The 16,229-nt window shown below is 44.3% G+C and overlaps 1 protein-coding gene across 4 annotated transcripts in view; it reads right to left on the bottom strand.

Annotated features, from left to right (window-relative positions):
• Window positions 1-5,410, bottom strand: part of agla (amylo-alpha-1, 6-glucosidase, 4-alpha-glucanotransferase a) — a 103,345-nt gene extending 97,935 nt beyond the window's left edge. The window contains exons 1-2 of one of the 4 annotated variants that reach the window (XM_073062759.1): window positions 5,267-5,410; window positions 3,567-3,712 (exon numbers count right to left, since the gene is read on the bottom strand). In XM_073062759.1, the coding sequence (XP_072918860.1) occupies window positions 3,567-3,648 (82 nt within the window). In that variant the 5' untranslated portion in view covers window positions 3,649-3,712; window positions 5,267-5,410. Of the gene's footprint in view, window positions 1-3,566; window positions 3,713-3,823; window positions 3,967-4,127; window positions 4,256-5,060; window positions 5,238-5,266 lie in introns of those variants that run through there. The other 3 variants (XM_073062760.1, XM_073062761.1, XM_073062758.1) reach the window with 3 other exon arrangements.
• Window positions 5,411-16,229: the final 10,819 nt, after the last annotated feature.

The raw sequence follows: 16,229 nt of genomic DNA, 5'->3' as shown, positions 1-16,229 counted from the left end.
CCCCAAAAAAAAACATCACAATGTGGACTACAGTCCAATCCACAAATTGCATCTATTAAATCTTGCTCCGGCACCATCCTCTGACAGCATTGAGGGTGTGAGAGATTACTTGAACGCAGGGACCTTCCTTCGAGAGCAGCGAGTGAGAGAGATAGAGACACACTGTCACATGCAGACACCTTTGGCAGCAGCGAGCAAGGGGATGGTAGACAGCACAGAACACTCACTTCCCTTTGCCATGTGCCACAATGTTTTCAATTCTTTTTGATGTTTTAATCAGTGAGATCAGTAAGAAATGGAGTCGATCATGGGCCCTCGCTCCATGTCCAAGCTGCCTGGCCTCAAGGAGGCTGCTCGTGTCCCTGAACCTTCTTGGAGACAGCAAACTGCCAGATTGCTTAATTGGCCCAAAAACCCACCATCAAACTGTAGATCACAGGCTCCAAAAGTACCAGAACCAGATTTGAAAGAAAAAGACGTAGAAGAAGTGAAAGCGGCAGTTTTGTGGACCATCTTGAGGATGTCACCCGTGGTAGTGTTGTTCGCTGGCACCATCTTCTTCAAGTTCTATTTACCGAAGGTAACACACTCCTTCATAATTTGAGCAACACACACAAAATGCTAGAAAAGCACAGCAAGTGAGGTAGCATCTATGGAGAGGAACAAACAGGCAACATTTTAAGCCAAGTCCCTTCATCAGGAATGGAAAGGAAGGGGCACGGAAGCCAGAACTCCAAAACTTACTTTACTCAAGTACAATAACTTGGTTTCAACTGAACCAAATTACTATCCAACTTCATTAAAAAGTAGTGGGTTTTGTGCATGTTGTTCATTAATACATCTGTCTGTACCCTAGGAATCTAAAGCCCTTCCTCCTGTACCATCTTTTTAGCATGTCTGTTCTCCTATTTCTATACTCAGTGTATCTGAAGATTGCCAGACTTGAAGTCCTGCTTCAGAATTCCTTTCCTAACTTCTTGAAATCTTCTTGCAGGATGTTATCCCGTTTTTTAAAAAAAATCAATGGCATTGGTACTGAAATGCACCTTTGGCAGTTCACCCTCTCTGAAACTTCATGCAGCCATCCATTAATATGATATCTTCATCCCTAGCACTGGGAGGAATACATGATCACAGACTCATGCCTGCAGAAATGCTGATCGATAGAATATACCACCCTCAAAGCATAGAATCTCCTGCAACTATTCACCTCCCAACCTTTACCCTCTGATAGAAAGTTGAGCCACCCAATGTAGCCTTAGCTCTTTCTTGGAATCTCGTAGAAGACCTGTTTATTTTTATTTTCTCCATCTGTTCTATCTCTGAAGCACTCGAGTTGCAGGTTGGAAGTTTCCCAAAACATTACACACAAACTAGTTGAACACACTGATAGATCACAGCGACTTCAGCTGCCCCTCAAGCTCCCAAGCTCCTCATAATCCAGTTCCTTCATTCAGCTGTATTATTCATCAATTTCCTGATAAAAATTATTAAAACTGTTAGTATTACATTACTTACTGTTTTCCGTACCCTAAACAAAGTTTTATGAATCCCTGGCTGTTTGTTTTAAAGCAGTTTCCTTTTAAACTCTCTGGGGCTCCATCTCCTGCACTTCATTCAAGAACACAAAACAATACAGCACAGGAACAGACCCTTCAGCCCATCATGCATGTGCCCCCCATGATGTAATCCAAACTAACAGTCTATATTCCTCCACTCCCTGTCAGTTCATGTGCCTGTTTAAATGCCTCCTGCAGATTGTCATTGTATCTGCTGCCACCGCTTCTCATGATAGTATACCCCATACACTTATTGTTGTCTCAATGACTTGCCTTGTAAATCTCAATTAAACTTACCCTTCCACCTTACTTAATAAACTGCAATTGAAATTACACAACTAATGTGCATTTGCCCTAAGTGGGGACCAAAAGCAGACTTCAATGATAAATGCACAGAACCCTAGCCATTCAACCACAAGAAACTGAAACAAGTTTACCGGTAAGTTTTTTTTCCTGAAGAATGACAATGGTCTCGGGGAAAGAGAGAGAATTTAGCAGGCAAATAAGTGTTGAAAAGGAAGAGCTGATCAAAAGAGCAACCCAAAATGTCAGTTACTTTTTGCGCCAATGAGAGAAGTAATTTGGATAACAGCCAATCACAGAGCAGCAAAAAGTTTGTTCTGAACACAAGATCACAAGCAGGCCCCATCGGGGAAAATTCAGAAGAAGCTGTATGGAGATGCCTTTTTGTTGGAGAGTTCGCTGAAGGAGTTACAGGATGTCTTGCTCTACAGATTCAGCAGCTCAGGAACTCTGACTCTCACCCACAAATACCTCTAACATCCCCTGCCCTTTTCCCCAATTAGCTTCAAGATAAAAATATCTACACCTATAAGTTCTTCTTCATTTATGGATGGTTGAGCATGCTGTGGAGTAGGGGATAGCAGGACAAGTGCCATGTATTCTGGTCAACTTTTCAAACTATGTGTAACTACAGCAGACCTTTCAGATTTGGAACAGGTTCAGGTACAGGAACCCAATGCTACAGCCAAAGCAAAATTACCAAGTTGAAAAGCAGTGCTATCTGAACAAGTGCACGGATTCAGGCTGGGAAATCATTAGGGTTAAAGAGAACTGGAAAGAAGACAGTAAAAGGTTCATCACACAGTATTTAAATATTATATAGATTGTCCCAGGAAGAAATCTTCTGCCACTTCAAAGTTTCCAATTAGAATCAGGTTTAATAAACAGAGTGCACAGTCATAACCACTAACCCTATGAATACAATCCACAGTGTTTGCTGAAAACAACAAAATATTAAATAGCACCTGATATGCTAAAAGCCAACTAGTTGATAGTGAACTTCTGTGATAGCAGTTTTACTATTGGTCATTGACATCATCAACATTGTATGACATTGGTGATCTTTTCACCATGAATGTTTCTGGCAAATTTTTCTACAGAAGTAGCTTGCCATTACCTTCTTCCCGGCAGTGTCTTTACAAGATGGGTGACAGCAGTCATTATCAATACTCTTCAGAGCTTATCTACCTGGCGTTAGTGGTCACATAACCAGGACTTGGGATACGCACCACCTGCTCACATTGCCGAGCATGACCGTGATCGGAGGTGGGGATGGGGTTGGGGGGGGGGGGGGGAGGCTACACCTTGACCAAGGGTGACCTGCAGGCTAGCAGAGGGAAGGAGTGCCTTACACCTCCTTTGGTGGAGACGCATCTCTACCCCGCCCATATTGACACCGACACTGAGTCATTGACATTGCTCCCAAATTAGACCGAGCCACTCGCTATCTATGTCTACATCTAAAACATGCTTTAAAAAGTGCATTTGCTGACACGCATGTACTAAAGGTTTTCAATGTGCAAATGTATCAGAAACCGGAAGCAATCAACACTGGAAATAGACGTTGAAACATTGGTCTTTACAGTCAAAACGGTAAATAAATGTCAGCGAACACGCACAAGTTCAACTCAGTCTGCCAGTTCTTTTATTTGAGTTTGCAACAGATGTCTGCATAGGGACGCCCGCTATTAAATACACACTAACCTTGTTTGAGACGAAAAAGCGTTCTTTCGAGCTTGTCGAAACGATTTAAGTGAAGAATTCGAACTTGTTTAGGATGCTGCATGTTTCAACGTTAAACGTGCCTGATTCTCCCCAGCAGAAAGTAAACAAGGTGAAATCAGCAACCCCTAAAAACATACATAAAATGGACAGTACGTCAAATGGACGATTCCCTGCCATAAACATTTTAACATTATAAACACCAGCGGAGTAGGCGAAAAGCAAGGAAAGACTGTTACATTGAGCGGCAGCAACACCAGCCCCAGCTACGCTCAACTAATTTCCTCCCAAAAGGGCCGTTGGCTTGAGAAACGTTAAATTAACAGCGAGCTGGATTCAGTAACAGCCACTGGTTGATTGGTGCAGGCGCAGTAGGTTAACATTATCACTCAAACCACTGGCTGGCTTATGGTTACTGCGATCTACAGGGGGAGCGATCACTTCCCATTGCAACCTCTGCGGGACAGTTTGTTACGAATATAAATACAGGAGATTCTGCAGATTCAAATATTCAAAACTTATCAACGTATGTATGCAGCTTACACCCCTGAGATTCGATGCTGGAAATCTAGAGTAATATACACAGAAATGCTGGAGGAACTCAAAAGGTCAGGCAGCATCTATAGTGAGGAGGAACAGACGCTTTGCCTGTCTCAGCCCGAAACTTCGACTGTGTTCTATTTTCCATGGTCGCTGCCTGACATGCCGAGTTCCTCCAGCACGTCTTGAAGGTGTTGCTTTGGATTTCCAGCATATGCAGATTTTCTCCTGTTTGTGACCCTTTGCCTGACCTGCTGAGTTCCTCCAGCATTATGTGTGTATCGTTCTGTACGATCACACCGCTGAATTGTGGACAACTCCCACCAATCCCTTACACCCTCTCGGGCTCTCTCCATCTTCTGACCCGCCCCACCCCCCGTACATCCTAATCCAATACCCATCATGAGATCTTTCTCTGCCCTCTGACATGCCCCATACTATTCCCGAGCTCTCTATACCCTCTGACCCCCTCAACTCATATCGACTTCTCAGTATACCCCTGAATCAATCAATAGTCATTCAGAGTTCAATCGATCCTCTGACCACCGCCTCCCACACTTATCCAACCCTGGGCTCCCTCTACCCTCTAATTTGCAGGCGCATCCCCTCCCCAGCTCTCTGATTCCCCCTCACACACTCATCTCTACCCTTTGATCCGCTTTATCTGCCTCCCACCATATTCATCCCGGGTTCTCTTTGCTCGCTATCCCTCTTTTGGACTTTATAACAATTGTAACATAGTTATTTGTTACAATGTATATTTTACTGCTGCCACAAAACAAATTTCACGACTGTCAGTGGAAATAAACCCGATTCTGATACACCCTCAGATTCGAGCTCTCTGATCCCCGCGTCCTTCGGCTTCTCCAGCACCTGCCAATACCCCCTCCTCCCAGACTCTCTCCCTCTCCATTGCCCCCACCCCCCACAACTCACTCGAGCTCTGACCCGTCAAGTCCTCGCCGTTGACCCAGTTCTCTCCGGATACTTTCCTGTTGCCAACTCAGATAATCCCGCTCTGACCCTCAATGTCACCCAAAGCCAGTGCCTGAACTGGGCCGAATCTCTCAATCCACCGTCCCGGGTACCCGCCCCGGCCCCGGCCGCTCGGGTCTGGGATTACGCCTCTACAAGAACAGGACCTGTCTCCCAGTTGTCGCCTCCTCGGATGAAGCTGACTCCTGAGCAACGGGAAGGGAGGCTGGTGCAACACCGGGTACGTTCTACCCAGTCAGATAGAGCCCGTTGCCCCGCTCAGGCCTACAGAAGGGCCAGCGCCGCCATGTTTATGCGGGGCAGTAAAAGGCTCCGCCCACTAACCTGCAGTCATTGCTCGCTCCAGCTGATGTCCTTTTTCTCTACCCAGCTGTTTCCCATTTCTCACAACTTGGCATCTTTTGCAGTGAAATTTAATGCGTCTCCCCCACTTTCACTGTGGGTCAGTCTACTGTGATGTCACTGTTGTAACATCATGACTGTAAACTGCGATTGATGAATGTCACGTTGATTGGGGGCTTTACAGTGCCGAATTACAATGATATTGCAGCATGGTAATAATTACTTAGCGGCTGAGCAGTTTCCAAATGACAAATGTAGCACCTCACAATACTATCATCAAAGTAGGGAGGAATTGCACAAACTTCTCTCGTGAGGATGCACAACTCTAATAATGTGGCTTTCCAAGGCGATCTCAAGTCTGTCACTACAGTTTTTAAGACTGGGTGGAGAGAATTTTTAACATATGTTAAAAACCTGAAGTAAGAACAGAAATACAGGAGATACTCCTGTGTTGCTGAGAGAGAAGCACCTTAGCCAAACACAAAATGCTGGAGGAAGTCAGCAGGTCAGACAACATCTATGGGCGGAAGTAAACAGTCGACGTTTCGGGCGGAGATCTTCCATTTGGACTGATAAGGAAAGAGGAAGAAGCCTGAAAAAGATAGTAAGGGGAGGGGAAGAAGTACAAGATGCAGTGATGAAAGTGAAACCTGGTGCAGAGAGGTTGGGTTGCTGGGAGACGGGGTGGGGGGTGGTGGTGATGAAGTGAGAAACTCGGAGGTGATAAGTGTTCTTGTAAATTTAATAGTGCTTGCAGACAAACATAGGGTATATTACTGCCACGTACTAAGGTAGAGTGTGGAATAACAAGAGAGGAAGAATACCGACTAACCCCCTCCCCAAGAAGATCCCAAATAATATCAATAAGTCTATTGCTTTTCAGAATGTCATATCCGCAGTTATATACATTACGATGGCAAAGATGTCCTAACTTTCCATGTTAAACTGTGTCTGTCCCAAAGATCTTAATTTAGCAATTAGACGTTACCTTTGCACCTTGGAGGAACTTCATACAAACAATATATGCTGCACCGTTTCTTGACAAGTGCACTCCCTACAAATGCCTCGATCATGCATATTACTTCTGAACAGGGAATTATTCAACGGAGTATATTGAATACGTACACATGTAAGTATAACTTCTTTCCTTTTATACCCATCTCCCAGTTGAGTTCCCATTGTCTTCTGAATTTTATATAAATGCCATCCTTTCTTCTTATCCCAACTTTGTTGCCACCGTGTTCAAATAGACTTTTTAATTATGGCTTTTACCTCCCCTTTATGCAAAACCACCACTACATTTACATCCTTGGTTTTAAGTGATTGCCTGGCTAGGATGTCTGCCGCCTTGTGTTCTTCAACCCCAACATAGACAGGGAACCATAAGAGCTGGATACACAAACCTAGATCCTGCAGCCTCAACAGATGTCCAACCTCAAGAAGAAGGGCTGGCCTACAATTTGAAATAATTGTTTTACTAGATGTTGAAACCGAGAATGAATTAGAACACAGAAGTACATAATCAGGTGTATTTCAACAGTTTCCAAGGCTAGAATACTATTAACCATCTCAGTGTGAATACTGATACTTTGTCTGATAAGTCAGAAGGCATGGGATCCAGGGAAGTTTGACAAGGTGGATTCAGAATTGGCTTGCCTGCAGAAGGCAGAGGGTCGTGGTGGAGCGAGTACATTCAGATTGCAGGGTTGTGACTAGTGGTGTCCTACAAGGATCTGTTGTGGGACCTCTACTTTTTGTGATTTTTATTAATGACCTGGATGTGGGGGTAGAAGGGTGGGTTGGCAAATTTGCAGACGACACAAAGGTTGGTGGTGTTGTGGATAGTGTAGAGGATTGTCGAAGATTGCAGAGAGACATTGATAGGATGCAGAAGTGGGCTGTGTGCATACATCTACTGATGCTTCTGGACACATCATCAGTGATGTTCCTGGAATCATCGGGTGTTTCAGGTCTTTCAACATCATACACCCTTCTCCAGGTGACCCAGCCGGGGCTGATCAGACCCCAGCTTGTGTCCAGATGGCTGGCTACACATGACTCCATGGCTCCCCTCTCTTGAGTCACAGCCACCCTGAGGCCCTCTCTGCTGCATCGGTGGTACTGCGGATGGCTCTCCTCTTCCTCTCTCACTCGATGCAGTGTGGCTGCAATATGGTCGGGGAACCTCAGCTGCCTTTCGAGGTCCACCAACAGCTGCCAGTCTCTTGAAGAGGTCAGGATCCCTGCTGATGTTTTTTGGTGGGTATTGACTGCTCCCCAGCTCTTACAAAGGCAATGGTCTGCTTGGCGGGTCGGGACCGTTTCACCCACTCCACTCCTGCGCTGATGGCTTTAGCGATGGTCTTCAGGACCTGATCATGCCTCCATCGGTACTGTTCCTCACCAAGTGCCCTTGTGCAGCTGCTGAGGATGTGCTCCAGGGTTCCTCGCTTGGAGCACAGTGGGCACACAGATGACTCTGCTTTGCCCCATGTGTGCAGGTTTGATGGACCTGGAAGTACATCATACACTACCTGGATGAGAAATTGGATGCGGTGTGGCTCGGCTTTCCAAAGCTCAGCCCAGGTCACTTTCCTCTCCACCGCATTCTCCCATCTTGTCCAAACTCCCTGTTGCTTCATTCCCACCGCCTTGCAGGTTCTCGTCTCCTCCACTGCTGCTCTCACCTCCTCCTGAACTAGATAGCGCCTTTCCTTCCCTCTGGTGGTGTCCATTTGTGGAGTTGGAAAGGATCCTAGCCCAGCTCGGCCTCGTGTGACCACTCCCACCAGACTCCTGTGACATAGCCTTTCCTCTGTTTCCTGAACAACTTCCTCTGCCCTCCACTTCCTGCCAGTCCTCACTTGGATCTAGCCACCTTCGGATCACTTGAGTCCCTGTACTGTACCACTTCTCTGGCTCGTTACCTTGAATTCCTCCTCCAGGGATTTGAAGGGCAGTTGGAGTTTATTGTGGTGTCCATAGAGTGTGATGCTGCTCAGGCTCCTTGGCAGCCCCAGTCATCTCCTGAGGTGTTTACTGACCCTCCTCTCTAAGGTTTTGACTGTCGAGATTGGAACTGCATAGACGAGGAGGGGCCACAGGATTCTGGGAAGAATGCCATGCAAGATTTCAGAGAGACATTAAAAGGATGCAGAAGTGGGCTGAGAAGTGGCAGATGGAGTTCAACCCGGAGAAGTGTGAGGTGATACACTTTAGAAGGACAAACTCCAAGGCAGAGTACAAAGTAAATGGCAGGATACTTGGTAGTGTGAAGGAGCAGAGGGATCTGGGGGGTACATGTCCACAGATCCCTGAAAGTTGCCTCACAGGTAGATAGGGTAGTTAAGAAAGCTTATGGGGTGTTAGCTTTCATAAGTCGAGGGATAGAGTTTAAGAGACGCGATGTAATGATGCAGCTCTATAAAACTCTAGTTAGGCCACACTTGGAGTACTGTGTCCAGTTCTGGTCGCCTCAGTATAGGAAGAGTGGGGAAGCATTGGAAAGGGTACAGAGGAGATTTACCAGGATGCTGCCTGGTTTAGAGAGTATGCATTATGATCAGAGATTAAGGGAGCTAGGGCTTTACTCTTTGGAGAGAAGGAGGATGAGAGGAGACATGATAGAGGTGTACAAGATATTAAGAGGAATAGACAGAGTGGACAGCCAGCACCTCTTCCCCCGGGCACCACTGCTCAGTACAAGAGGACATGGCTTTAAGGTAAGGGGAGGGAAGTTCAAGGGGGATATTAGAGGAAGGTTTTTCACTCAGAGAGTGGTTGGTGCGTGGAATGCACTGCCTGAGTCAGTGGTGGAGGCAGATACACTAGTGAAGGTTAAGAGACTACTAGACAGGTATATGGAGGAATTTAAGGTGGGGGGTTATATGAGAGGCAGGGTTTGAGGGTCGGCACAACATTGTGGGCTGAATGGCCTGTAATGTGCTGTACTATGCTATGTTCTATAATCTTCTCTTAGCAGTCAACTGAAACTTTGGAACATAAACAGAAATACCTGAGTGACCTGTCACTGGAACTTTTAAAAATCTATATAAATATGCAAGAAGCTATAATATCTGCCTTGCCTATATTGCTGAACTTCCCGTGCCACTATATACAATCAATCCTCATCTTGATCTTTTCTTGAAGACTTAAATCAACCACAGGTAAAGGGAAAACCATAGAGGAGTGACAGAAAGGGCTACACTGGGAACATATACCACATTCTTGCCATACTCTCTTCTAGTTGCTGCCATCGGGAAGAAGGTACAGGAGCCTCAGGACCAACACTTCCAGGCTCAGGAACACCTGAACCATCACATTCTTGAACCCGAGGGAATAAATTCACTCAACTTCACTTGCCCCATCATGAACTGTTCCCACAACTTATGGACTCAATATTTGTTTATTTATCTATCTAACTATTTTATTTTATTTAGCATTTGCACAGTTTGTTCCTTTTGCACCTTTGTTGTTTGTCTGTTCAGGTTGAGTGCGATCTTTCACCGATGCTATTATGTTTCTTGAATTGTATGAGTATGCCCACTAGAAAATGAACTCAGGGTTGCATATGGAGACACATACAGTAAGCACTTTGATAGTAAATTTACTTTGAACTTTGAACATCAAACAGCCCCAAATTTTGTGTCCACTCATTTCACATCCACTAAAACTGAAGACCTTACGAACCCAGTGCTCCCAGCTCTCTACTAATGTTGCCATTATTGGACGACCAACTTTATATCCTCTTTGTTAACCCAATTAACTATTGTTAACTGTAAACTGTGTCGATGTAAAGGTACTTCTCCCATTTCTACCAGCAATGCTGAGTTTGGGGATCATTTAATAGCACCACAACATAATCTCAAAGCTTGAGCTTGAACTTTATCTAGGGGCTTTAAGACTTCTGGTGAGGCAGGCTGACCCAAAAACAAAACATCCATAGTATACATGGAAATATTAGTATACAAAGCAGAACAACATACACAAAATGCTGGTGGAACACAGCAGGCCAGGCAGCATCTATAAGGAGAAGCACTGTCGATGTTTTGGGCCGAGACCCTTCGTCAGGACTAACTGAAAGGAAAGATAGTAAGAGATTTGAAAGTAGTGGGGGGAGGGGGAAATGTGAAATGATAGGAGAAGACCGGAGGGGGTGGGATGAAGCTAAGAGCTGGAAAGGTGATGGCGAAAGTGATACAGAGCTGGAGAAGCGAAAGGATCATTGGACTGGAGGCCTCGGGAGAAAGAAAGTGGGGGGAAACACCAGAGGGAGATGGAGAACAGGCAAACAACTAAATGTGTCAGGGATGGGGTGAGAAGGGGAGGAGGGGCATTAACGGCTACCCAGCCGGTATATAAGGTGTTGCTCCTCCAACCTGAGTTTGGATTCATTTTGACAGTAGAGGAGGCCATGGATAGACATATCAGAATGGGAATGGGACATGGAATTAAAATGTGTGGCCATTGGGAGATCCTGCTTTCTCTGGCAGACCGAGCATAGGTGTTCAGCGAAACGGTCTCCCAGTCTGCGTCGGGTCTCACCAATATATAAAAGGCCACACCGGGAGCACCGGACGCAGTATACCACACCAGCCGACTCACAGGTGAAGTGTCGCCTCACCTGGAAGGACTGTCTGGGGCCCTGAATGGTGGTGAGGGAGGAAGTGTAAGGGCAGGTGTAGCACTTGTTCTGCTTACAAGTGCCAGGAGGGAGATCTGTGGGAAGGGATGGGGGGGAGGGGGGATGAGTGTACAAGGATAAGTGCCAGGAGGGAGATCTGTGGGAAGGGATGGGGGGGGGGGAATGAGTATACAAGGATAAGTGCCAGGAGGGAGATCGGTGGGAAGGGCTGGGGGGGGGGGGGAAACAAGCCCCCCCCATCCCTTCCCACCGATCACCCTCCTGGCACTTAGCCTTGTAAGCGAAACAAGTGCTACACCTGCCCTTACACTTCCTCCCTCACCACCATTCAGGGCCCCATAGCTGCCAAAAAGGCAGATATAACTGGGGCCCATTTGGGTCCTTCCAACTTGAATTTACCTTGGAACATCTAGACAGCAAAGATGTATACATCAGGATGCTCTTTATTGATTACAGCACAGCATTTAATACCATCATTCCCTCAAAACTAATCTGTAAGCTCCAAAATCTTGGCCTCAATACCACGTCGTGCAATTGGATCCTGGATTTCCTCACTTGAGACCCCAATCGGTTTGGACTGGCAGAAACATCCCCTCCACGATCTCTATCATAACAGGGCTGTGTGCTTAGACCCCTAGTCTATTTGCTTTACGCTTATGACTGTGTGGCTAAGCAGAGTTCCAAAACCATATTCAAGTTTGCTGATGACACCACTGTTGTGGGCTGTGTCAAAGGTGGTGATAAATCAGCATACAAGAGCAAGATTGAAAATTTGGCTGAGCAGTATTATAACAATAACCTCTGACCCAATGTCAGCAAGCTGATTGTGGGCTTCTGGAGAGGGAAACCAGAGGTCCATGAGCCAATCCTCATTGGAAAATCAAAGATGGGGTGAGTTAACAACTTTAAATTCCTGTGTGTTACTATTTCAGAGGATCTATCCTGTACCCAGCATGTAAATGCAGTTGTGAAGAAAGCACGTCAGTGCCTCTACTTCCCTAGAAGTCTGCGGAGATTGGACATGACATCAAAAACTTTGACAAACTCTATAGAAGTGTAGTGGAGAGTACATTGACTAACTGCATCATGTCCTGGTATGGAAAGACAAATGCGTTTGAATGGAAAATCCCATAAAAGGTAGTGGATTCTGCCCAGAAAATCACGGATAAAGCCCTCCCAACTATTGCACACATCTACATGAAACACTGTCAGAGGAAAGCAGCATCCATCATCAGAGATCCTCACCACCCAGGCCATGTTATTTTCTCACTGCTGCCATCAGGTACAAGAGCATCAGGACTTACACTAGACTCAAGAAAAGTTAGTACCCTACCCCTCAACCATCAGATTTTTGAAAAAAGAGGATAACTGCACTCACGCCCATCCTGATCCCATAATCAATTATCTCACTTTAAGGGCTCTTTATCTTGTTATTTCATGTTCTCTTTATTTTTTGCTATTTATTATATAAACAGCAGTAATAATTATATAACAGCAATATATAACAGTAATAACAGCAATAATTATATTATTATAAATAATATAATTTATTATATTACACAAACAGTGCAGTTTGTTGTCTTCTGTATTCTACTTGATCTTTCATTGATCGTGTTTTAGTTACTATTCTATAGATTTGCTGAGTATGCTCATAGGGAAGTGATTCTCAGGGTGACATATATGTACCCTGATAATAACATCTATTTTAACTTTGAATTATGGGAGGAGCTGAAAGAGAAATTGTTGAATGTGAGGGCCAGTTCCACTGGAGGAGGGTGGTGATGGAGTGGAACTGGTTAGGCTGTTGTCTAGAAAGAAGCAAAGAGCTTTAAGGCCTTCTTAATGGGTCATAAAAGCATAGAGGGACTGGATATCCATAGTGAAAATTTGGTGAGCAGGGCCAGGGAACTGAAAGTGGTGGATAGATTGAGAGCGTGTGAAGTGTCACAGGTTTCACCAGTTTAAACATCCAGTTTAGATGTTTGTTTGCATCAAACTCTCTGAAGATATTCCCAGTTATTTTCATTCTTTACTGGACATTACAGATATCAGAAAGATATTGAAAGATTAAGTGAGTGGGAGAGAAGCTGGCATGTGGGAGAAAAGTTGTTCATTTTAGAAGGAAGTACAAAGAACAAATGGAACAAAACTGTAGAAAGCTGCAGGTAGAACTAATTAGGGAGTCGTTATAAATAAAATACAGAAAGCTAACGCACAAATGCAACTGGTAATAAGGAGAGATAATGGAATTTTAGCCCTTATTTTACACAGCCAAGACATAAAAAGTATAGACGATTCACTGCAACTGCACAAGGCCCTCATGAAATCTGTGTGAGTACCACAAATAATTTCCATAATTCCATGTGACATAATAGGAGGTCATCATGTCTGTGCTGGTTTTGCCACCCATCCGCCGAATTTCCCTGTAACCTGATCCTACCAAATCACTCCAGATTTTACCACCTCTCAACCAGGAGCAACTTCCAAAGACTGAAATAGATTTCTAATCAATAAGGCAATCAAGACATGGGTAAAGGGCAGAAAGGGGACTTGAGGAATGTCAGATGTGTCATGATTACTGGGGCAGACTTATGCAGTTGAATTCCCTACTTCTGTTCCTACTCCTACTCCTTATTGTCTTAAGGTATAGGCTATACAGCCCCACTTGATAGTGCTCCTTCTAGCTTCCATACAAGTAGCAATCCACACCTAATCCCAGGTATCTTCTCTCTTTCTGTATGACATTTCTATATTTTTACACCATATTGGCTATTTTAATCATAAATTCAGCAGTTCATTTCCCAGAACCATAGCTGTGTAGAGTGAGTTTCTTTTTGATCTCATTCTCTCAAATCTCATCATATATCAAAATGAATAGGATATAAAAAACAGGCCATTTGAACAAAGAGATGCATGGTATAGTTTATATTCCACATAAATATTCTCCCACTCTATTTACCCTTTGTGCTATCTAATCTGTATCAATAAAGAAATGTGTTCCTGCATTCAGATAGATTACTCAGTTACCTTCTGCTTTGGCAGCAATGATTTCATTAAAACTCTTACACATTTTCAAGTTTAAATTTAATTATTATTCAACCATACATGAATATAATCAAATGAAACAGAGTCCCTCCAGGGCCAAGTTGCAAAACACATTATCAACAACACACTGCACGTAGTACATAGCACATATGGTTATGATTTCAGAAAAAATATGTAGTCACAATGAAAAATAATAATTTAGCCCAAATCCCTAAGTGGCATGACTGTAGATCATCCTGGACCAGCCTGTTCTTGCTCTGAGTGAACATGACAGGGCAGCACAGGTGGGAGGGGCCAACCCCAACACAGTACGGATTCCAACATGCCCAACAGAGGCTCCTGCTCTGCCCCACATCGCTTTGGATCCCTTCCCCTGGACAGCTGCAACAGGCCTCACTGCAGCCTCGGCCTAGGCCTAGTGCTTGCCTAAACCAAGGTAAACCAGTGAAGCTGATTTGAGCTGTTCCATGTTACCAATGTCCAATAGGGTCTTGCAATCACAATAAAAATGACAAAGACAATCACTCACTCTGTTTGTTGGATTGTGAACCATCTTGACACAACGGTATGCAACAAAACCAGGCGACAACAGAACAACAGTACAACTAGGTCCAGCTCCATTGCTATCAAGCAACTCACTGATGGGATAGTCCTGCAGCACCTGATGCTCTTAGTATCCTGCAGTGACTTGCAATCATAAAAAAGAGATACAAGATGAACAAGTACAACTTTGATTAGACCCAGAGTGGCTGCTGTATCTAAGTGCACCGCCACCTTTTCTCATTAAGCTTGAAATTTCTAATATTCACTGTTTCTATACCCGTTGGTGACACACTTTAATATTACGAACAATACTTTGCACACTTATAATATCAACACTGCAGTTCACTTTTTCATTGTCATCTCTAAAGACAGTGTCAGAAGCTTTAACATGAAAGTCAATACTTCACATTGAGTACATTATGTGAAGGAGAAAAGAATTAGAAGAGTTTGGCATCATGGTGGTGTGGTGGTTAGCGTAACACAATTAAAATATAAGTGATTTGGGTTCAATTCTACTGCTGTCTGTAAGCAGGTTGTATGTTCTCCCCATGACCATGTGGTACTCTGGGTAATCTGGTTTCCTCCCGTATTCCAAGGATGTACTGTTAGTAGTTTAATTGGTCACATGGGTGTAATTGGGTGGTATGGGCTCAGTGGACTGGAAGTACCTGTTACAATGCTGTACCTCTAAATAAATAAATACATAGATAATTGATTCATGGCATCATGGTTGGCACAGAAGTGTTGTGTAGAAGGGCCTTCCGACCATGATGCCAAACCAAACTAATCCCGTTTGCCTGCATATACTGTGGTTCATTTCCTTTTTCTCCCCCTGCTTGTTCACATGCTGTTTAACTGGTTTTTTAAATTTAGTCATCATCATCATCATTATGTTCCATCTGTCAGGGCACTGAATATTAAAAGTTGGAAGCCCTGTTGCAGTTGAATGAGTCTCTGGTTATGGCATGATAAATGAAACATGTGGAAGTTTTGGAAAGGCCTCAGAAGTCATTCACCAGGAGAATCCCTCAAATGGAGTATATTAACTATAGGGATAGTCGGTCATATTCCCAGGATGGAAATATCAAATACCAGGTGACATAGGTTTAGGAAAGGAGGGAAAGTTTTTAAAGCTATTTTGCAAGGTAATTTTATTTTATGTTTTTTACACAAAGAGTGGTAAATACCTGGCATGCACTGCCAATAGAACCTCCCCTGGCAGTGCACGATTGGTGCGGCACAGTAGCAAAAGTGGTTAGTGCAATGCTAACGCAACGCCAGTGTCCCAGGTTCAATTCCTGCCACTGTCTGTAAGGAGTTTGTACATTCTCCCCATGGCCACGTGGGTTTACTCCAGTTTCCTCCCACATTCCAAAGGTGTACAGGTTATTAGGTTAATTGGTCACATGGCTATAATTGGGTATCACAGTCCTATTGGGCCGGAAATTGCTGTATCTCTAAATGGGTGATGGATCTGTCCAAAGCATCTCCCAGTTCTATTCAACACAAATGGATAGGGTGGTAAAGTGGTTCAC

The sequence above is a fragment of the Hemitrygon akajei genome, chromosome 12, assembly GCF_048418815.1.
Source record: "Hemitrygon akajei chromosome 12, sHemAka1.3, whole genome shotgun sequence".
In the NCBI taxonomy this organism is placed as follows: Eukaryota; Metazoa; Chordata; class Chondrichthyes; order Myliobatiformes; family Dasyatidae; genus Hemitrygon; species Hemitrygon akajei.
Note: the sequence above shows the minus strand (reverse complement) of the source record. Positions and strands in the feature narration are given on the sequence as shown.